General features: G+C 45.0%; 1 protein-coding gene across 2 annotated transcripts in view; it reads right to left on the minus strand.

The window, feature by feature from the left end:
• CAPN9 (calpain 9) overlaps positions 1–18,341 on the minus strand; it is a 28,616-nt gene extending 10,275 nt beyond the window's left edge. Inside the window, exons 1-12 of one of the 2 annotated variants that reach the window (XM_075497384.1) lie at positions 18,129–18,341; positions 13,081–13,150; positions 12,492–12,610; positions 11,749–11,882; positions 10,955–11,123; positions 9,300–9,383; positions 8,978–9,063; positions 7,088–7,165; positions 2,480–2,640; positions 1,640–1,797; positions 782–990; positions 118–154 (exon numbers count right to left, since the gene is read on the minus strand). In XM_075497384.1, the coding sequence (XP_075353499.1) occupies positions 118–154; positions 782–990; positions 1,640–1,797; positions 2,480–2,640; positions 7,088–7,165; positions 8,978–9,063; positions 9,300–9,383; positions 10,955–11,123; positions 11,749–11,882; positions 12,492–12,610; positions 13,081–13,150; positions 18,129–18,341 (1,518 nt within the window). The remainder of the gene's footprint in view (positions 1–117; positions 155–781; positions 991–1,639; positions 1,798–2,479; positions 2,641–7,087; positions 7,166–8,977; positions 9,064–9,299; positions 9,384–10,954; positions 11,124–11,748; positions 11,883–12,491; positions 12,611–13,080; positions 13,151–18,128) is intronic. The other variant, XM_075497385.1, reaches the window with a different exon arrangement.
• Positions 18,342–22,073: the final 3,732 nt, after the last annotated feature.

Genomic DNA, 22,073 nt, shown 5'->3' on the forward strand with positions numbered 1-22,073 from the left:
GCTGGCAATTGTGTAACATTCCTGTGAAATGAACATTTTTTAGCCAAAGACAGTAAAAGCACTGTGTACCAGCTTCTGCTGAGCTATTCTCTTGCTATTTTAACTCTGTAGACTTACCTCAGGGAGATCAATGGCAACGTTTTCATCTAGATCCCTGGAGAAAACAAAACCTTATTCGGTATCTGAAGATATTCAACATCTTCTTGAGGTGGAAGCTTGCTTATTACATTTTTCAGAGGTGAATGATAAGACTGCATTTTTTACTGAACTGAAAATTCATCAGATAATCAGATTTTTGCACCGTTTAAATTTTGGTATAAGCTTTTAAAACAGACTTTAAGCAGGACTCAGGGAGGGCACAGCTGTGCATGCTGTCTGCTAAAGAATTAATCTCATTCTTTATTCATTGTGCACACACTTTTTCCTCAATACCCTTTTTTAATATAAAATTGTCATTTGGACAAACTTTGGGAGGAAACAAACAGGAAACAAACACTGCTGCATTCACAGATTCCTGAACAGTATCAGGCAGCTAGCAACTCTTCCTTGTCAAGCTTCCAGCAGGTTCACCATGGCAAGCCCTATTTCCCTACCTCCTAAACTCCTCTCCAAAAAAAAGTCAGGTTTAGCAAAATGGGAAAATGCAAAAAAACCATCAGGAGCTTTCCATGCCAGGGCTCTGCTTGTAGGGCTGGGTGCCTGGGAACCAGCCTCTCCCCAGCAGCCACCAGCCCCACATGCAGGCAAGCACAGGAGGGCCTGGGGCTCGCTGCTGACTTACTCAGTGATGGCCTTCTTCTCAGAGAAAATCCTCAGGCAGAAATCTGCCTCCTGGTGTGGCTCAAATGTGGTCGGAATAAGAACGTAATTGCCCGGCGGCAGCTTGAATCGGTTAGATACTTCCCTTAGATTGATGTAGGTTTTGCTCCTGGCCTTGGAGGGGTGGTACCTGAAGAAGTCTTTGCCCAAGTGTCCATCTCTGCCGGGGCTCTAGGAGGGGAAACGAAGGCAGCGCTGCACTGGCTGGGGTGTGCTGGGGCCATACTTGCCCCTTTCTCAGTCACAGAGCCAAACTCTGCCTGGCAGAAGCCTCTCCCCCAGCTGTGATCCCTTCACCCAGGTGCTCGTGGCAACCTAGCTCCCACCTTATGGCAAGGACCTGTTACGGGTGGTCCTTTCCCACCCAGAAGGCAGTCTAAGAGGACTCTGGGACATTGTCTTCCTGCTTAAACATTCCCTGTCATTAAATATCACCATCACAGGCGCGGTGTCACAGAGCAGTGACAACAGATTTGCCAATCCCAACCTCACTCAGTGGCAGGCACCCCTGTGTGTGATGTGCCCCAGGAGGCTCATAAGAAGCAACATCCCCTCTCTGGGAGCTAGGCAGGGGATGACAGAATCATGGGGCTGAGGAGTCTATCCTGGGAACCCATGGCCCCATAGGGACTCCTAAATCCTCCTCTGAGAGGACTCCATCCCAACCACGTCAAAATTCTCTGTGGGGCTTGATGTAACTGAGAATATAATTTTAAGAGCAAGGGCCCTAAAAATACATGATGACTGGCAGGGGTACAAACCCAGAGAAAGATGCTCATACTGATAGTGTGGCTACTGCGCTGTAAAAGCAATAGAGTACCTCATAAATAGAGTAGCCAATGGTTAGCATTTCAGCACCAAACTTCTTGAGTTTACGGCGATCCTTTTGCATCAGCGCTGCTATGAACGTGCAGTCATCTTGTCCATCATCTTTCTCTGTCAAATGTAGCTTGATTTGTGGATTTGTCCAGAAAGTATCTGCCAATGTAAAGAATACCAGAGAGTTTCTTGCCTCGCAATAATAATACCACCACTACTACTACTAAAAAATAGAAAACAAAAAAGACAATTAAGCTGAGGTTTTGCTCAAATTTAGTTTTTCCATTAGCTGTCATGCTTCTTTCCACTAAGCTCTGCAGAAAAAAAGCCAAATCCCAAAGTCCTCCATGGAACTAGGTGTAGAAAAGATTTTAGGCCTGATATTTTATTAAGTTACCATGGTTTAAATAAAGTTATCAGATGGGATTTTGTTAAAAGTACATAGCTACAATGATCCCATCGTGCTGGTGCCAGTCTGGAGTAACACAGTTCAGATCCATGATGCTACTTCAGAGCCACATAAACATGCTGGCTGAGCTGGATTTTTGTCTCATTTTATACTTACTGCTGCAGTTTAAGTGACTCATTTGGAGCTAGTCCTGCTCATGCAAATGTAAATGAGAGGCAAATCAGATCCAACGAACTTGAGAGCAAATAAAGTAGCTCTTTTACCACAAAGTCTCAAGTGGGACCATATGAACATTTGTCCCTTTGGCTGGTTCCTGCTAGCTGAGACAGGATTCTCACCCGCAATTCTGGCTATGGGGTAACAGGAGAGGTGGCTGAGAGTGGGTAAAGATTTCAGTGACTGCGTCTCATTTTCAAAGCAGTATCTATTTACCTAGAAAATTTCTACATCCTCCTGCGGTGGATCCCCGGACCCAGCTCCCCTGGTGGATGGTCACCTCCCACTTGTGGGTAGTGCTGTCTTCCAGGGCATCTGGAGTCAGGTTGCAGATCTCAACTTTATCAAAATGCACTTTGAAGTCTTCAAATTTCATCCTGAGTGAAAGACATGGGAAGGAACAGGCAGTCATTCACTTCAGTGAAGGATGCCCAGCAGAAGTATTTATTCCCCAGAGTTCCAGGGCCAGATCACCAGCTTGTGTGGATCTGAATAGTTTCAGTGACCGTGGAGATATGCCGATGTACACCAGGGGAAAAGCTAGCTCTCACTCACTGTGGTGTAAAACACAAGCAACCTTAATGTCTGGGTCTGATTCTGACATCTCTTACGCCTTTCTTTTTACACTATATCTCCATTGATTTTATTCAGTTATAGCTGAGTATAAGATGAAAAGAAGTGACACTGGCACAAAACCTACAGTGGAAAGAGTTATTTCATTAACGCCATCCTGGCCCTAATGGCTGCATCTATATTGCTGAAGAACCAACCAAAGGGTGGCAGGCATCTGTGCAGGAGCAAAGTCTGCCTACAAATCAGCTATGTGTTCAATGCTAGCCGCACGACAGCACTACAAGGGACACACGGTGATAGACTAGCCAAGCCATGGTATGATTAGCCTGTCCGTACTGCAGTTAAAGGCACATTTGGGCCTCTGCTAAGGTGCCTAGGCTCAAGTTGCTCACCCTTCCCTCCTTTATGGGTGCCTGGGACCTTGTCCTAGCAAAAAAATACACCAAACATGAGAGACAAAAAGTGTTTGGACTTGAGTAGTGGCTCCAACCTGCCCTTGAAGGTGGTATAGACACTGCTGCCTGCTACTGTGTCACATAGATTGCACTACATATATTTTATACCCAAGGTGGACACATATACACGGCCATGGGAAGGAGGAAGCAAACGCCACAGTATGGATGGTTTTGAGCTGCTAGGCTGGGCTGGTTGAAACTAGCCTGCTCAGCATGCTGAGAAGCAGATAAACCATGTGATTTTATGTAGCAAGTAAAAGGGCAAAAACATACCAACTGTCCTGCTGGCCAAGGAGCCTGGTGTTCAGGACTGAGCAAACAGCCAAGAGAAGGGACAGCCAGAGCCAGGCACCCTTGGGCATGATGTGCAGCCCTGGGCAAAAGGAACAGAGCAGGGAAGCTGTCTAAGAGACAGCAGCTTGCATGGTGGGCACTGCAAGGACAGGAGGCCCATATGCTCTAAGACTGAGGGTAGCCTTGGTAGGCTGAACTTCCCTCTGTAAAAGGGGAGAGATATTAGGCCTTCCTGAGGAAATTTAGCATCCAGATGTCTCCTTTGCTCTGAATTGCTATCTATAAGAGCCCGTCTTTCTCCATGGACCATAGAAATAACATACAGAAATTGATCTCCTTCCTAACATGAACTTCTAGAACTATCCTTTTCCTCTAGTGGCTGATGCCTAACAACAAAATGGAATAACAGGAGAGCAAAAGCTCTCCAAGACCTCATGTTTATCTGCAGCAGTGGCAGATAGGACCCAGCTAGCCCTCAGTGTAGCTCACCAAACAAAGCTAGCTCCATTTTTCTGCTGCATAAGAAATAGATGTCTGTGGTGGTATTAATTTACTCTCGTTATGGGCCATTTTACAACTTGTTTTTAGTGTGAGAAGAAACAGCAGGGTTTGCTTTCCTGAGCTCTGTCCTCTTTCTTGTCAGCTATTTCCATGTATTGCTAGCCGTAGGCACTGCTAATTCTCACTTTGATGCTCAGTACACTAGAGCAGGGGCAGCATAGCAAAATCTGTCTCTAAGCGGCTCGGTTTCCTGGCCACACTATGCAATTTTGGGCTCTTTGGAAACATGCTGCAAAGCAGATGAAAGAGTTGCATTTTATAGATCAGATTTGGCTCCTAAGAGGTAAAACACCTGTTCTAGGGCTGTCCTGGATTTCTACTGGTGAAGGGAAGAGAAGACTCAGACCCTCTGATTTTAGGAGGGAAGGGAGTAGGGCAAGTGAAAAGCTGATTTCTTAGCCAACAGCAGGATGCCTTCTTTGCATCTAGTAGAAGCATGTGGACAAGACCAATCTGAACTGCTAATATGTAGCCAAAATATCTTTGGCGTAGTTAATTAGGTCAGCAGGCCCTCAGCATGTTACCATGAAGATTTTCTTCAGTCCTCACAAATCTAAAGAACAAAAGTGATGAAAAGTCTTATCAGACCACATTTCCCACCTTGGCTGCCTTATCCCATGTAGTCCTCTGCAACTGTGCTACCTTTTTGTCTTGACTGAAGACAGTCTGATGATATGACACTTATCTTTCCTTAAAATGTTCCATAGTTTTTGATCTAATTTCCCTTGTTGCACTACTCTTCCTCCTAGCCTTCCTGTTCCACCTAGGATGAAATCTAACACAATACATTAGAATAAACAGGTATATTTCTTCTTCCTCTTCTCTTTCATTAACAGAGATGAGCCTGTGACCATTGCCTTGTTTGCAGTCAGCACATGGAATAAGCTGGGTCCAAAACCTGCAGCGCAGTTGCAAAAGTTGTTCATGAGTCCATAGCAGGTTTCCTGGGCTCCCTTTCAGCTTCCAGACACATTAAGAAATGATGTACAAAGAGCTTGCTGACTGTAAAACTTAATAGTAAGTCTACTTCAGTAGAAACCGGTTGTGGTCAACAAGGGGAAGAGCCCCATTGCAACTTACATTATTTGCTAAGCCCATAGATAATGCATGTCATGGAGAAAATGTTTTGAACTCTTGAGGACCTAATTAGTTTGCTACTCACTATTTCTAGCAGCAGGTTTCAAAGCACCTCATAAAGATTACCCCAGCTTTCCAGGGAGGCAAGCCAAGTCACCACCAGGAGTGGTGAATAGACCGGCTGAAGGTCCTCAGCTGCAGAAGCAGGAATATAGCTCATTCACCATCTCCTCAGCTAAACTGCATCAGCAAGAACCACAGTAGGAGCAAACTGAAAGCTGGAGAGAAGCAGCTATGTTCACCTCTTTCCTCATCTGACCATTTTAATGTCTTTAGGGATACATCACATTATTGCTCATGCAAAGTCTGTACGTGAAGCGTGATAGGGAAACCATCAAGGTGTGGCTTAGAGAGGGCAACGAGGCAAACACTCCTTAGAGAAATACATAGACGTCAAAAAGCGTTAGGAAAAATAAGTCTGATGGACTGGGTGGAGGGTTTAGCCGGTATCAAACTTGCCTGACTGGTTTTAGAAGCATTTCTTCTGCATATGGGTTTTGTCCACTTAACCCCTTCAGCGGAAATTTCAGTCCCAATGGCTTTTTTTTCTGCTCTGAATGGCTGAGACGCTGGATGAGGAAGGCCAACACTTGTCTGGGTATGTTCAACCTCATTAATTTTTATTGGCCTTCTGAGGACTTACTTAACTATCAGCTTAGCTCTGTTGGACAGATGACTTTTTCACAAATTTCATTGCTCATTTGATGCCTGCTAGCACACTTGTACCTCCATTACACAGTCAGGCTTTAAGTCATGCCCTGTATTGAGAGACTTGCTGGAGTTACTTGGGTTCCAGTAAAGTCTTTGCCTCCTTTTCATTCACCCCATAAGCTCCAGCTGTAGCCAGGTCAAAAACAGACAGAAAAGCCCCACAAAAGCTTTTTGGAAAAACTGGAAATGCCCTACTGCATTTACAGTGTCAATAACAAAATAACTCAAAATATCCTATGTAAAAATACTTAAGTAATGGATAAGCCACTGGACCTACTTCCCTCCAGAGCTATCAAAGTTTGGGATAAATAATTTTATGGGACTTAACCTGCTGCATTGTCTATCTCAAATCACTTTTCAGGCCTAAAGTTGAACTTTGGTTTAACTTGCAGGAAAAATCTGGAATAGCCCCACTGCATACCTCTCTAGATTTACCTCTGTGTAAAAGAGATGAACATCTGGCCCTAGAAAATGTGACCAGAAACATTGTCAGTAGTGCACAGCATGGTTGATATAGGGGGCGATCGTGTGCAAGCCAGCCATCTGCTCTGTCTGAGATCATGAATTTGGCATGAAGAACACTTCACACTTCTAAAGCAATTTCCACCACGGTTTTTTCCATTTAATTTCATATTTTCTTAAAATTTTCCATCCTTTCACACATAGCTTGGTGTTCTTTCACTTTGTGTAACAAGTAGTATTGCTTCTCAGGACTCCCTTCCCTTCCAGCATATGCCTAGCATCAATCCCGAAGGCATTTCATAGGCGTTACAGTGCAATAAAATGCTCCCCTCTGTACAGCCTGCCTTTGTTCAAGGGAAGGATTTAAAGGTTGTTACATTCATGGGAGACACACAGTATTTGAAATATGCTAATGCCATTAACTAAGATGACTTTTAAAACACTTTTTGTTATTAAAATAGACATGGGCATACATGAAACACACAGAAAACCAAGTAAGCATTCTACCTGTCCTCTCCTAGGCAGAAACTGAGCATTTCCTCACACAGAGACTTCTTCCTTACTCCCCATTTTGGCTGCTTGCGCCTTGATTTCTGACTAGAGCCACACACTTTAAAAACCTGTGGCTTACCAGAACTCTCCATCATCCAGTGCTGCCTGAGATAGGCGTCTCTGCTCCGATGGGCTGACTGAACGCCACTCCAGAGAGCTGCAAGAAAACAAAACCAAGCTTTACTACAGGTATGTGGCAATTAGCTTTCCCTGGTTCAGAACAACTGGCTGGGCACAGCAGCAGGCTGTTCTTCTTCCAGATGTGTTTTGAGCGGCTCACACAAACACAGATGCATTTAAGAGGTTGCTGGAATCCTGCTGTCACTCATGGTCACAGAGACCCAACTAACGTAGCTGGAAGCAGGACCAGGCCAAAGATCCCAAAGCTGCTCCAGGATGGCTCTGCATGAGTTATTGCCCGCACTCAATTAGGACTGCTGTCGGATGTTGGGGTTGGGTATAATAGCGCTATTGGTAAACCTCAAGATTTTGGTAAGTCACACCCCTCCTTAAATCTGTTTTCCATCTGTAGCACCATCTCCTCTTTTATGTTTGTCAGTAATTTAGGGCCAGATGTTTCTTCAAAATTGAGTCAATGGGAACTGAATAGGCTCCTTCCCCTGTACAGAGAGGTTTGCTGGAGTAACTGGGGTTCCAGGTAGTCTTTGCCTCCTTTTCATTTACCCCTACAACTCCAGCTGTAGCAGGTCAAAACCAAACAAAAACCTGCTAAAGCTTTTTGGAAAAACTGGAAATACCCTACTACATTTCCAATCTGACATAACAAATAGGGAGTAGCAGGCACCCTGTGTGGAGGTTTTTAATTCCAGCAACCACTGCAAAATGTTAATACAGATTCCTGTATTGACCTGACAGCCCCTCTGCATCTTGAATTCCAGAAAACCTCCCAAGTGCAGAATCAGACCTCTGATTTGCAGAGACAGCCTTTTCAATAAACAGCACGAATTGCTAGATGCCTGTCCTGATCTTAACCTCTCCATTTTTTTGAGATTTAATCATACATTATATATCCCAATTATCCATATTTTTGTTTTTCAAGGTAACAAAGGATCAGAGCTGACGTGCAAATATTTCATTTATTTCTGAGTCATGTTAAGGACAGAGACATTCAAAGTAGTCCTACAGAGGACTATGTGTCTCAGCAATTTTAAAGGGCTAGGCAAGTTATGGTTCCTCTCCTCTATATCTGTGTGAATAAAAAAACTCAGTAGAAGAAAGTGAAACAAAAATGAAACCATGCATATGTGCAAAAATACACTGAAAAGTGTATGTTGCGGGGGGAACGTAGTGTTGGTTTTTAGTATATATATATTTTTCTTTTGCATTATTTGCACTTTGTTTACCTTTGGTAGTAAAACCAGACTTGTTTTCAGACCAATCCTGTTGTGTTTTTGGGTCCTTCCACAACTTTGGTGGGTATCACATGGAGAGGGTCTCATTTAATGCTCATATATAACCCGTAAGGTTCCTACCTATTTCTGACATGTTTAGAAACCCAGAACAGTAAATGCAACTAGGGACTCATAAGCTACTTAGAGGGGGGGTAATAAAATATCAGTTTTCAGCTTATCTGCAGTAGGACAAAGCATGGATGTTGTGTTACAAGTACTACAGCAACAGGCTTGCAAAAAATAAACAAAAAATCACTCCAAATATATAATTTTTCCAATTGGGAGTGTCTTAAAATTAACTTATCCCATCTATATTAATGCATGATTTTTGCTAATGCAAGATTTTAGGGGCTAAACAACCTTGACAGTGTCCCCATAATTGAGCAGCTTTGAAAATACTGAGGGTGGCATGTTAGTATGGCAGTAATACTGTTACGTATGTGCAAACTCTGGATTTAATTTTCTGTGGAATAGCTGGGGCTGCAGAAAGCTAGCTGTGGAGCAGCAGCTGGGATTTGGCCTTTGTGAGGCCAGTGTGTATGGGGCAGTGCACGCACTTGTCACTCCAAGGGCCGTTCCACTCGACCTGTCCCCAGGGGTTCCTTATCCTTATGAGCTGCACTTGCTGCCTCCGGTATCTCACCTGGAGAAGAAGGAAATAGAGAAAATACCAAGTGTTAGTAGCTAGGGAACAGGACTTCTCCAGTGTGCAGAGGCTGGGCAAGCTGGTATAACAGCTGGGCAAAAGGTGCAGACTGCTACAGGAGATGTGGAAAGGAAAGATGGATGGGAATTTGGGCAACTCCGTCACCTGAGGTTGGGGGATGCTCCCATATGTTTTTCCCCAGGTCTCTCCTTGACCTCCACTGCTGAACGTACCTCATCGATGCCAGTCACAGAGTAAGCATGGCCCTTTATAAGGCCAAAGGGGGTTTTGGCTTCTGACTCGGCAGCACTGCTGGTCTGAAATATGGGAAAAAAAAATGTGAATCTTTCTCTTCACAGTGAGATCGCAAGTGGTACCACCTGGTCCCTTCCAAGCATCAGGTGGAAGGTCAGTGCCTAACCACTACTATGGACAGGGAGCTTGTCTGTCTGCTCGATGCAGACAGTGATGGTGCAATGGTGCCCTTTGAGGAAAGGAAAGGCTTTTTTTTTTTTTAGCATTGTTCACTCAGAGGGAAAATAAGGTGGTTCCAGGCTGAAATACCTTCTCTACCCCTGTGATTTTGTATCAACATCATCTACGTTTCAGGGATCTCAATCTTAACTTCCATTCAAATGTAGTTTGTGTCAGCTAAGGGATGGGAAAAGGTGTTCTCAGACTGAGATCAGGTGTTGATGTGGTCTCATTTCTTGTAAAAAGACATTGGTGGAGTGGTGATGGCAGTGAAGGGTCCCATCAGCCAGCTGAGCACCACACTCTCTCTCTAGTTCAATAAATATTTAATTAGTCTTTGTAAGCAGCAAATCTTCATCAGGAGAGAAGGGGAAACTCAAATCAGAAAACACTGAACCCCAAAGCTGAGGGCACAGTCTTGAGTAAAGGAGAGAGCTTGTGGAAAAGCCCTGCTTTCAGTCAGGCAGGCAATGAGTTTGAGACAACAGGTCTCCCTCAGCCCGGCCAGATGTTCAATGATGAGGCTCTTGGGCAGAGAGCAAACGAAAGCCTCTCTCCTTCTCCCCTAGCCTGGGCATTTCCTTTGCCTTTGTTACAAGTGCCCGAAAGGAAAATGAAACATTGTGTCCTTGGTAGGATTTTTCATTTGCTCTGAAACCTTTTTCTCCAGCTGCTCATTCTGGTGGAGAAACCTGGCACACTTTTGTTTCCGAACTGCCTTTCCCACTGAGCACCATCAGCAAGGAACAGCAACAGGGCTTTCACTCTTGCTGTTGAGCAACTCGGGCATTTTTCACCAGAATGCCAAGGACACATGGGCAGCTCCTTTTACTCTAGATCAGACACACTGGCAGAGCAGTGTAACCAACCTATGCAGGTGCTACTCACCAGCAACCTTTTCTCTGGGAAAGCTGGAGGTTTTAGTCTCTGGAGGGATAAACCTGACATATCCTAAGCCCCAGCCTCTGTTTATAAACAAACACACTGATCCTGAAAATTGTCTTGAGCCCCCCAAGTCCCCACAGGTGTTACAGAATTCAGGGCTGAAAAAAACCCCAATTTTGTAGTCTCTGGAACCACTAAGTCCTCAAAAAGCTATCACCAATTTTAATGCTAAGTGACCAAATAAGTCAGGAAATAAAGTTCACTCTCACCAAGTGCTGATACTCATGTCATTATTGCCTTAAATACAGTGGCCATCACCTGCTGAATCTTTTTCTTCTCTTTTAAAGAACTGTACTAAGGACTACATTAATATTACATACCTATCAGTTCATAATTATTATTTGCAGAGTTAAATGCATCCATCTACTTGTCATGAATTTAACTGGTCTTTAAAAAGTAGTTGTTGTTTTTTTTTAATGCAGAAACCACAAAACTAAACTGAGAAATTCAGACCCCATTTCTTACTTACATCAATAGAGCAGGCCACCATTGAACATCTTTTCAGAGCTTTCTCTAGGATTTCATAGAAATTGTCAGGAGCCTTTTTAACCTCATACATTTCTCCTACACCCCCAGTGAAATCCTCCATGGCTTCTATTGTACTGCCTCCTTTCAGAGCCTCGTAGCTGCCGTTCAGCCTGGAAAACACATGCTGACTGTGAGACATGCTTTCAAAACTTTGAACATACTCATGTTTGAGAGCTTTCTCACATGGGTGTAAAATCACAGCAACAGCACTGAAGTCAAAAGAAGTACCCCAGAATGCACCCAGGATATATGGAAGGAATATTGGGATCATTCTGCTTTCCTTGTTAATTGCATTTTTAATTCATTCATTTCTCCATATCGTTAAAGCCCAGGGCTTTGCTTTCTTTAGTGCCAGTTGTCAGGTTGGCAAGGACTGAATATCGCTGCATGTCAGTGGCTTGCTACCTGCCAAATCATTTAAAAATACAGTTAGCGAGAACCATCAATTGAGGTCTCAGCAGAGACACAAATGGCAGGATTCAGGCTTTGATCCAACTCTATTGCTATCAGCTAGGGTTGTATCTAATGACGTGCTGGATGCTGGACCACTTCACAAGAGATAGACGTAATGTCTATATCAGGGCAGCAGCAAATCCAACACCCACCCCCCCCCCCCCCCGCAACCCCCCCAATATACTGGATAGAAGTTGTTCACTTGAGTTGTGAATAATGTATGTACAATTTGTGAATAATGTATGTACAAATAGCAAATTATGTATGCACAGTGTGACTTACTTGGCATAGGCTTTCTCTAGTAAGGCACTCCAAAATTCGTTGTGTTCAGCTGAGTGCAGGAAAACCAACCGGCCTTTGAAGGTGGGTAATCGGTCATCAATCACAACATCCAGCCACTCGTTGTGCTGCCAAAACTATTTAGAAAGGACGGGGCATGAGTTTGCTGACAGCATGTCATTTACTGAGCATACGACTCTGGTGTCCCAGCACTTACAATTGTAAGTTAGTGACAGTCATAGGTTTGATTAGAAGTCATATGTAAATCATCTGTTCCCACTATACCATGCTAGGCTGCTCTGAAAGAAGGGTAATCTATCTTAAGAAAAGACTAAGACTAAAAGTGTAGAGCTGTACTGTAGGTCCTTGTCTGGATAATGTCACTCATGTAGCTACACAAGTGGTCACCGCATGATTCAAGACACCTTTAAGACACACTCGTATTACAGATCCCAGTCTAGCTCCTTTAAGGCCTTATATCCTAAGTGGGGTTTGTGTGCCCAGGAAAATGTGAAATGATTTCTAAAGCCATATATCTCTTCACAGAGCAGAAGTAGCTATGTGCATGCCTGTGGGAGGCTGACATAGCCCTCTAGGTTGTTTCTCAAAACATGAACAACAGTGTAAGCTCAGCAATCCCTGTTTTTTCGATGTCTCCTCTGCAATAACCAGCAATCCCACTGCAAAATAGACCATGACATGTAATGACAGAAATGTGTTCATGCTGTGCCAGATGAACATCTTACCTGGAAGTGAAATATTCCAGCATAATCTGGCCCAAAATTTTGATCCAGTGGCACCACTCTTGCTAGTGTTTTTTCATTCAGCGTGAGAGAAGCTATGGCTGCTAATAGCCAGCAGTCACCTGTGAAATGAGAAGGGGAAAAAAAAAACAACCCCTCATTTTCTTCCCTTCAAGAGAAGAAGAAGGTGGTGTAAGGGCCAGAGAAGATGTTATGGCAGTTAGCTGCTACACCTCTTGAAATCAAAAGACAGCCCATGTGTCCCCAGGAAGCGTGTCCCTGCCTGGCCAGTGCAGACTATGCTGCAGTTTGGAGGTGCTGGTAGACAAAAGACTCCCTTGGGCTCACATGTGGCTCCCTCATGTGGAGATCCTTCCCTATCTTGAATCTCACTGCACCAGGATGGTCCCTGGCACAGATGGGAAGGTGCTACCAAAGAGGTGGCTGCAGGCAAGGTGAGCATGGGCAGTACCTCCAGCTTCACTGCTCCCACCTGCTCAGGATGGACAACATCCCCTCATGTGTGAGGATATTCCTGCTGCTCCTCACAGGGTGTAGGCATGAACGCATCCACCCAGGGGGAATCACTCACCAAGATCCCCTTGGCAAATGTCAGTTCTTGTGGCTCCTCCAAGGATAAACTTGGGGTCTTTGACAATGTCCTGCAAGAGTGGGAGAGAGACACAGAAATAACTTAGAATGTGCCAGGAAAATATCACCATCACTCTGAGCCCAGACGTGCAGTATGGTGTGTGCCACATGAGCTATATTATCCTGCAGCGGTGTAGCCACCACAAAAAACTAGGTGGGGAATCCTTGCTAATTAATTACAGTGTAGAACAATTAAAGAATCAGCTATCCTCATTTTTTCATAATTAGTTGGCTGCTAATGAAAGGCTGGCATTCTTTATTCATCTGTAGGCAATTGTTAAAATATAGCACAACCTGGTCCAGAATCTCAACATTAGGCTACAACCCTGGTTAATAGAGTTTGTTTGTTTGGTTGGTTTGTTTGTTTTCCCCCAATGGCTGGAAAAACTCAAATTGGCAATTTACCTTTAAATGCACTATTAAACCTTTTATTTACCTGCACATAAAACCTGGAACATACAGTGTCTGACAACCATAAGACCATGCCCTCCTCAAATAAGCAAACAACAAAGGTAGACTCCAGCCTTGTTTGTTTTACAGAGTCAATTTTTAGGAGGAGCTAACAGGAGTTAGCTCAGAGTTCAGAGGGACTGGTGCTCACGGTGGCATTAAAGCAACTCTCGAGCATTCGACTGTTTTAGTTCAATTACTAGCACCACAGCTGGACAGAAAAATTACAGTGGTAAACCTATCAATGTGGCAGGAATTCCCCTCTCTCCTCCCCTTTCCCATGAACTGTAAATTGAATCTAATTGATTGAACTGAATAGAAAAGGGAGGAGGAGGGCATCTAACATATTACTAGAGGTATATGCCTGTAGTTAATCAGCCTGCCCTGATATGGTATTGCAGACCCTATGGCATGAAGCAGACCCTTCTGCCTAAGCGGCAGAAGCTTGCAAAAAAACCCCCCAAAATTAAAGGGGGGGCAAAAATAGAAGAACACATTCAGTCATTTAACCCCTGCATTTGCCTGGAAGGAAACTGAGTTGCTTTTGGTTCATATCACTGCATTTTGTGATGCCATCAGGGCAGGATACTGATAATTTTGTTCAGCTTCCTGCACTTATTGCATTGCTGAAACATCTGCTGCTGGCCACTGCTGGAGCCAGGACACTCTCCCCAATGAACCAGCACTGCTCCTATGAAGCTTACCCTGCAGAGGCAATATTGAGGAGGAAGTTGGTTTCATATTTTTTTTGTTTGCCTTTGCTGGGGAGGAGGTGGTGGCCAGGTTATGCCTCAGCCACAGGTGCCCTGGGGAGGAGGCACTGCAGCACATTTTGTCCCCAGTGCGTATGGCAAAGGGAAATCAAACAGTGGCTCCTCCTTACCTGGCCCACCTGCTTGTTAAATACACTCAGTCTTGTTGGGACTGGATGTGAACAATAAAAAAACATAGTTCATTGCCTTTAGACATAAATATAACAACGGCTGATAAAGGAGCTGATATTTAATAACATGTCTTGCTTTAGCATCATTGCTCCTGGGGAACATAATTCTCATGGCAAGAACTGTATTGAGCTGTTACCAAGAAACTCCATGTGTTAGCAAGGGACAAGATAAAAAACCCTTTCCTCTGACATGGGTCTGAACATTAGATTCGTGGCTCATTGCTTATTACACAGATCTACAACAGACATATGGAAAAATATTTTCAATCTCCTATGTCTAAAGCAAACAAAAATAATAATAAAAAATCAATAAAAAGGAATTGAAAGGATTTTGACTGGACCTGTGTCACATTCTCTGCTACACGAAAGAAAACCACACTCTACAGTTTTTGAGTAGATGTTGCAACAATAATATTAATTTTAAAGGGATTTTCAGACTGGATGGTATAATAATGTTTATCAGGGCTTTCAGCATGTTAAAGGACAAAACCCAGAGCTGGATCTTGCATTCAAATATAGCATACAGTAATTTAAGGATTTGCCTGCACAAGGATATTGCCTAGAAGTAGGGATGTGCAATCCTCAGAGAGATGAAACAAGGTGACCTGTGGCTCTCCTGATGCTACATCAAAGCTGTGTTTCTTTAGACTCGAAAGAAAACAAATTGCATCCCCTGCACCTCTGTCTCACATTGGTAGAGAAGGTACATGGAGACCTAAGAAAGGCTGAGGGTGAGGCTATTTAGGTGGCCTTATTTCTGTGATTACCTTTCTCTGCCTGGTTGCAGCATACAGTACCTGTCATACCAGTTGCCAGTGGCTGTTTGTGTTAGGAGAATTTCCTTCTTTCTTCCTCCTGTAGACCATAGACTCATTTGGCATTGGTAAAACACAATTGGCTTTCTTTTTTTGTTTGGATTTTTTTTTTTTTTATTCTTCAGTTTATATGTCTAACTTTCCCAGAAACTGAGCTGTTGAATTTATCCCAGCAGTTAAATTCAGGTATAAATTAAGAAGGAAAGGAAAGGAAAGGAAAGGAAAGGAAAGGAAAGGAAAGGAAAGGAAAGGAAAGGAAAGGAAAGGAAAGGAAAGGAAAGGAAAGGAAAGGAAAGGAAAGGAAAGGAAAGGAAAGGAAAGGAAAGGAAAGGAAAGGAAAGGAAAGGAAAGGAAAGGAAAGGAAAGGAAAGGAAAGGAAAGGAAAGGAAAGGAAAGGAAAGGAAAGGAAAGGAAAGGAAAGGAAAGGAAAGGAAAGGAAAGGAAAGGAAAGGAAAGGAAAGGAAAGGAAAGGAAAGGAAAGGAAAGGAAAGGAAAGGAAAGGAAAGGAAAAATACAATGAGAAAAGGGTCTTCTGTTCTTCAGATTATTCTAAAATTTTGATAAGGTACAGTTTCAAAGGTTTCATTTGTAATGAAAAGGGATTGCTAAACAAAATCACTAAATATCTTTCTGAATCTTAGAGCACTTAAGTTTTATGTAGAAAGCAAGATATTCATCTGGTGCAGATCCATGTAGCTCACTGATTGCAGTGGGAGATTTACAGATTAGGGCTAGCTGAGGGTCTTGTTCATGCTGTGTACAAATGCGTATACATGCAGGTATATGCATGTCAAAATAATGAGAAAGCCTTCTCTGCTCTCATTACTAAAGATGAAACTCTAATGGGGTATAAATCTGAAGACTAACGTTATTTGGCCCTGCAATTGCCTGCATGTATTGTGTTACACTTCATCCAAGCTACTGTGAAATACTGGCACGAGAGGCGGTAAAAACTGGTCACTGTGAAAAGCAGTTTGAACATAGATACCCTACACAGAGGCCGTGCTCTTGGGCTCACCCTCGCCGGCACTACTGCTCCAGCAGGTGAGCTGTTGCAACTAACCTGGCACATGCTCCAGGCCTATATCCCACCTGCAAAGTAAAAAGTGTTAACTTGAAACGGTGTTACAGTGCCTCTATTTTCTGCTGTTCCTGATGGATAATAGAGATGACACTGAGTTAGCTTAAATGCTGAGGAGCCAGAGAAGAGCATAATTAAAACCCTGTCCTTACACATCCTCTCAGCCTCCCCTGAGCTTTATTTCTTGCTGTACAGTTCACAAAAGTTCACCTTTTTGCATGGTGGGAATTGCAGTGTAAAGGCAGATCCCGTTTCAGGTAATTTACTCATCCTGGAAGTGTTTCCAGTTCAGCATACAAAGATCCTGAAGAAGGCTGCGACAACTACAACAGACAGACCGTGCTCTGCTGTCCCTGGGTACCATGCACAAGGACACACAAGCTCTCAGCTGCTCCTTCTCACATTTGACAGCAAAGTTTAAATATTGTGAAGCCCCAAATGGAAAAAAAAGACAAACTAGCACCTAATGGCTGGCCAAAGGGAAACCATTCTTTCTGATTTACTGTCGCAGGCACTTGCATTTTTGATGCTCTGCAGCACTCCAGAGCTACCGCACCAAAAGCATCTCAGCCCCACAGCCCCATCCTGTGCCTGGGGACAACTCTACAACCCACCTGGGTTTTGGGGCACAGGCAGGCAAGGCAAGCAGCCCCCTGCAGGGGCTGCACTTAGCGTGTGTAGGGATCTTTTATTTTTTCATAGGTAAAACTTGTCCAGGAGTAATAGCTTTAATTCTGCTCTGCATTACATTAATGGATGCTGAGGCCTTTGAATGCCTATTGCTGTGGATTAAATTAAGCCAAAATTTAAACCCATTTTTAAGTCTATTTTGTTCTTTTTCTCTCTTGGTATCACTATCGCCAAAGGAAAGTTTTCTACTAAAGCAGAAGCTTTCAGATTATGAAGAAAAAGACAATAAATGTCAGTCATTAGCAAAGAAATGAAATGTAGCCACAAATTTTCTGTGGCTATTAGTTACAGAGTTAAGTGGGAAGAAGGAACCTGGAGTGATGTTGGGTTTGTGATCTGAGAGCATGTGACTAGTGAAGCTTCAGGCTCTTGCTGTGTTATTAATGATTGTTATGCAAGATGCATTAAGAGATACTCATCAAGCCCTTGGCTACTGCTGAATGGCTCAGTAACCATGGCATGTATTCATAATCTCTCAGTGTTTCATGATGGAAGCGAGCAAGTAAGTATAAGAGTCTCTAAAAGCTAAAAGGCTTGAATTTTTTAGTTTAACCTTAATTATGAATTTCCTACATTAATGACACTTGAGTTTTACATAGTTAGAACATCATCATAATGTATTTTACCCTTAATTTCTTGCATGTCCTCTTATTTTCATCTTAACATTGCCTTTGTTTGGCAATAATGTAAGAGAGAAGGCTGATTACAAGTTCTTCATGCATGTACATAAATACACATGCATAAAGTATGGCTATACAACAAGCTACATCTAAAAAATGGGGTGAAGCCTTCCAGCCCTCTCATGCCACAGCTTGAGCTCTTTGTGAGTGACATCCCGACCCCACGCCACTGCTCCTGAGGCGGAAGGGTTTCTCCTCGCACTTCACGGCCTCCACGTCTCCCTGAACATGCCACACATTTGGTGCGGTCCCAAAGTACAGCAATGTCTGACTTTTGGCAGGATGAAAGCAGAGAAAGGCTCACCCTGCTTTGCACAACGGCATACTCACCGTGGGCCTCTTCCAGATGAAGGGAACAGGTGGCTTTTCACTGAAGAAGAGAGAAGAGTTGCAGGCGGGGAAGTCGGGGTCCTCAAAGAGGACCCCCCTGCGCAGGCACTCCTGCTTCAGCTCCTCGTAGGCCTTCCCCGAGCTGTGGGTGGTACGCGCGGCCCCGGGCAGCGTGGGCGGCCTCGGCTTCGAGTCCTGGTACAGGTAGGGCATGGCTCCCTCCCGCCTGCCAGAGTGAGATCCCAGGGAGCTGTGGCTTAGCAGGCGGTGGGGGTAGAAGGAGGGGGGGACAGGAGGAAAAAGAAGAGGGAGCAAAAATACCTCTAGTGCCTTGTGAAGGAAAAGGGGGAGGAAAGGAGCGTGCGGTGGTGTCCTCCAGCCCTCCTCCGTCACACCTCCTTGAACCGCAGTGCGAGACTGACCTCCTGGCTGCTCCGAACCGCAGCAGAGCTGAACACCCTGAAAGCAAACAGGGAAGGAAGGCGGCCGGCCCTGGCCATGCCAGCCACTCAGCTGGGAGCGGGAGCGCCCGGCGGGGAAGGGTGTGCGCAGGGCCTGGTACCACTCCCTGGCAGGCACGGGCTGGGCAGGAGGTTGCCGCTGGGCCAGGGATGACTTTGAGGTACACAGCACCCAGCCAGAGCCCTCCATCATGCGGTGGCAAGCCCTGGGAAGGAAACCAGAGGTTGACAGCGCGGCGTAACCGCTGTTTCTCACAGGTGGGAGAGCAGCCTGGTGTGGCTGGCAGCGGGGCCCTCCCAGCAGGCAGGTGTTGTCCTCATCGGATGACACGCAGGAGGGCCGAGAGGTGGCAGGGGCTGGGCCACTCTGCTGGGGGGGGCTGGCTACGGGGCAAGGGCTGGGTGTGTGCAGGAGGGGTGGTGGTAACTAGTGGGGAGGGCTCAGAGCAGGACGGGTACCGAGCAGCAGGGCAAACCCAGGGAAAGCGTCAGAAAATGTTACCCTGAGGAGGGATTTTAATGGGGCACGCATTGAAGGAGTTCTGCTGGCATTGTAACACGGGATTTTAAAAACAAATACATACATACTTGCCACTGATTTCCAGGTTTCATGACCTTGTTTGTCTGTCTCTGTGCTTCTTCTGCCACCCAGCTTTTACCTGCAGTGTCATATCTCACATTGGACAGTAAAACACTGTGCTGGAGAGGACACCGGTCAATGAGCCATGGCTTCTCTGAAGGAATAACAGCAAGGCTCAGAGCCAGACAGGCATGGATATTCCTCTCTGCTTGGAAAGCGAAGAGATGCCACCCTCTTGGAACAAATTACAGTTCCTGTAATACAAAACACAGCCCTGAGTACAAGCAGCACTCAGCCTCCCTTTGCTTTAATTGGCCCTTTGGAGGACCAGTCGAGCTTGCTGCCAAGAGTTGATTTATGGAGAGCAATTAGGTGAAACAGAATTAGTTTCTTTCTGTTCTGCTATTTTTCACAGCAGTGCTGTGAGGAAGGCTTTCTTTTTCAGAGCATATATTCCCATGTTTATTCCCCATAATTGCACCCATTGTTGATGTCTGCAGGCTCCCTGCTGAGACCAAGTTCCCATTGTCCAAATGCATGGATGCTGTCCAAACATGTGAGAAGAGGTAGGCCTGGTGCTCCAAACGTGGCTGTCATTTGACCGAACTTTAGGTCTGCAGAATAGAGTCTAAGCTACTCACCTCAGCTTTTTCTACAGTCAGTGCAGAAGATTGGCACCTCCAGAAAGCGGATCATTGCGTACTCATCCGTAAGATCCCACTGGAGATGACTGTATCTTTCATTTGCCTGTAGATGGACCCTCATGGACTAGCTTAGGGTAGACGCCTAGGTATTAAATGCATATAGTCAAGTAAGAGGGATCCCAGCCAAGGGGCTAAGGCAGGCAAAAGGCATTTAAGTGCCAACACAAGCCCAGGGACATGACGTATCTGACATCCCACATTCAGCCAGTGGCAAAACCAGGAACTTACTTTATCCACATCAGCTCTGTGTGGGCCAAGGTATGTTCTCATACACCAGACTAACGTGCTGTCTGGAGAAGGAGCGTCCTAGACATGCAGCCTCCACACCTGCTACAGCCCAAGGAATGTAACCATATCGCTTCAGGGAATTTCTGCTTTTCAGAGTTCAGTTGCATACAAAAATGTGTGGGCTGAGCTATATGGGTGCTCGTCCTGCTGCAGGGGAATTCATGCAGTTTCTCTCCTATGTGAACACTCTGGTGTGTAATAAGGGATGCTTTCATGCTGCAGCCTTTCTCCCAGAGGGCAGGGAGAGCCTTTCCCTCTCCTCACCCTGCTGCTTCATGTCATGACACTGCAAGGAAACTTCACGTCTCTGAGATCTCAGCCTTGGCATGAAGGCACTGAAAGTGCCCAGGAGAGATGGTGCCTGGGGAGGGCAGGTGGAAAAAAGAGGAATGAGCAGAAAATGCTAATAAAATGTCTCAGTTCTCATTAAAATACAACACTTTGCCAGTCACATGTTAAGAATCATGTGCTCATCCCTGAGGCTCTCTGGTCTGGAAGAGCAGAAACGTACAGACATAGGTATCACTTACGTATCTACCCCACTCAAGTGTTTTACAAGGAAAGGGACTTCAAGCAGTTTTGCTCTTTTACCATGAAATCCCCTTTTGAAAGCAGTGAGAAGCTCATTTCTCCCCTAAGACGACTCTTGTCATTGCTGCCACTTGGTGCTGTCTGTGGATACTCAGGGACTATTTAAGGTGGGAGGAAAGCAAAACACAGGTATTGTGATACTCCGTTATGGACAGACACCAACAACATGTTGCTACTAGCTCAGGAGAGTGGTGGGCAGGATTTGAACCACTGACCTAGAATGGCTTTGCTCCTTAGACGCGCTGGTCCACTGAGTAAAAGCAGGGTAGATTTTAACACTCCCTGAATGGTAGGTGAACACAGATAATAAGAGGCTGTGACACCAGGCTGTGTACATTTTCGTTTGGCATGCCATCGCAACAGACATATTGTGGCATTAAAGCACTACAAGACAGCCCTGAGTAATAAAGTCCTTCCTCCACGATTACACTGTCTCAGGAACAGTAGGTTTCCAGTCCACCAGCCCTCTCCTAGCAGGTGCAATAGGGTAGGTCTGTCCTTGGTCTGTGAAGTGAGTGCCTGCCAGGGTGTGAAGATGCTGCCAGCTGAGAGATAGATGTCAGGTCGAATGCGATTCATTCGCAAGAGGCCACCTCTGGAAACCATTAGGCTCCTGCAGTCTGCAGATATCTCTCTACAACCCGCACGACCAGGCAAGATTTCAAGGTGACAGCGTAGCAGCACGAGTGATGCACAGGTTGGCAACGTACGTTAGAGCTGAACACCGTTTTCTTCCAGGCACCATCATTAAATGCCTCTTCCTGAAACACCAGGAGTTTTATCTGTTACCTTCAGCTGTGGCTCCAAAGCATACAGAGAGTGTGAACACCAGCGCAATTGCAGCTGCTCGCAGGCATCGCCCTCCTGCCTAGCCACACTGCTCATCCCACGACATCCACAGAGGGGGCCAGGTGGGCATTGCACTGAAGCAGTGGTGGCTCTGGCGGAGGGCGAGCATCCTCTGCCAAGAGCAGAGCCTCAGGCACACTTACTGCTGATAGGAACAGGAACAGAGTCATTTCTGTCATTTCTTTTTCTATCATCAATGCTATCAGGTCAGGCTTCCTTGGATGTTCTTTTTTCATCAAGAAGGCAGAGTCTGATTTGGTTTTCTGTGCTTTTAACTGCTTTTTGTCTAAGAGAGACTCTCATTTTCTCTCTCTCCAGCTGTAATTTGTGGAGTAGAAGGTGACATAAAGGGAACCCAAAAGGCCTGATGCAGGAAACTATGATTTCCACTTCTCCTTGGCCTCCTTGTTTGGCATCGTGCTACAGCTCTGACTTTCAGCCCCTGCTCTTCAGCATCTTGCATGTGCTTTTC

The sequence above is a fragment of the Mycteria americana genome, chromosome 3, assembly GCF_035582795.1.
Source record: "Mycteria americana isolate JAX WOST 10 ecotype Jacksonville Zoo and Gardens chromosome 3, USCA_MyAme_1.0, whole genome shotgun sequence".
Lineage (NCBI taxonomy): Eukaryota > Metazoa > Chordata > Aves > Ciconiiformes > Ciconiidae > Mycteria > Mycteria americana.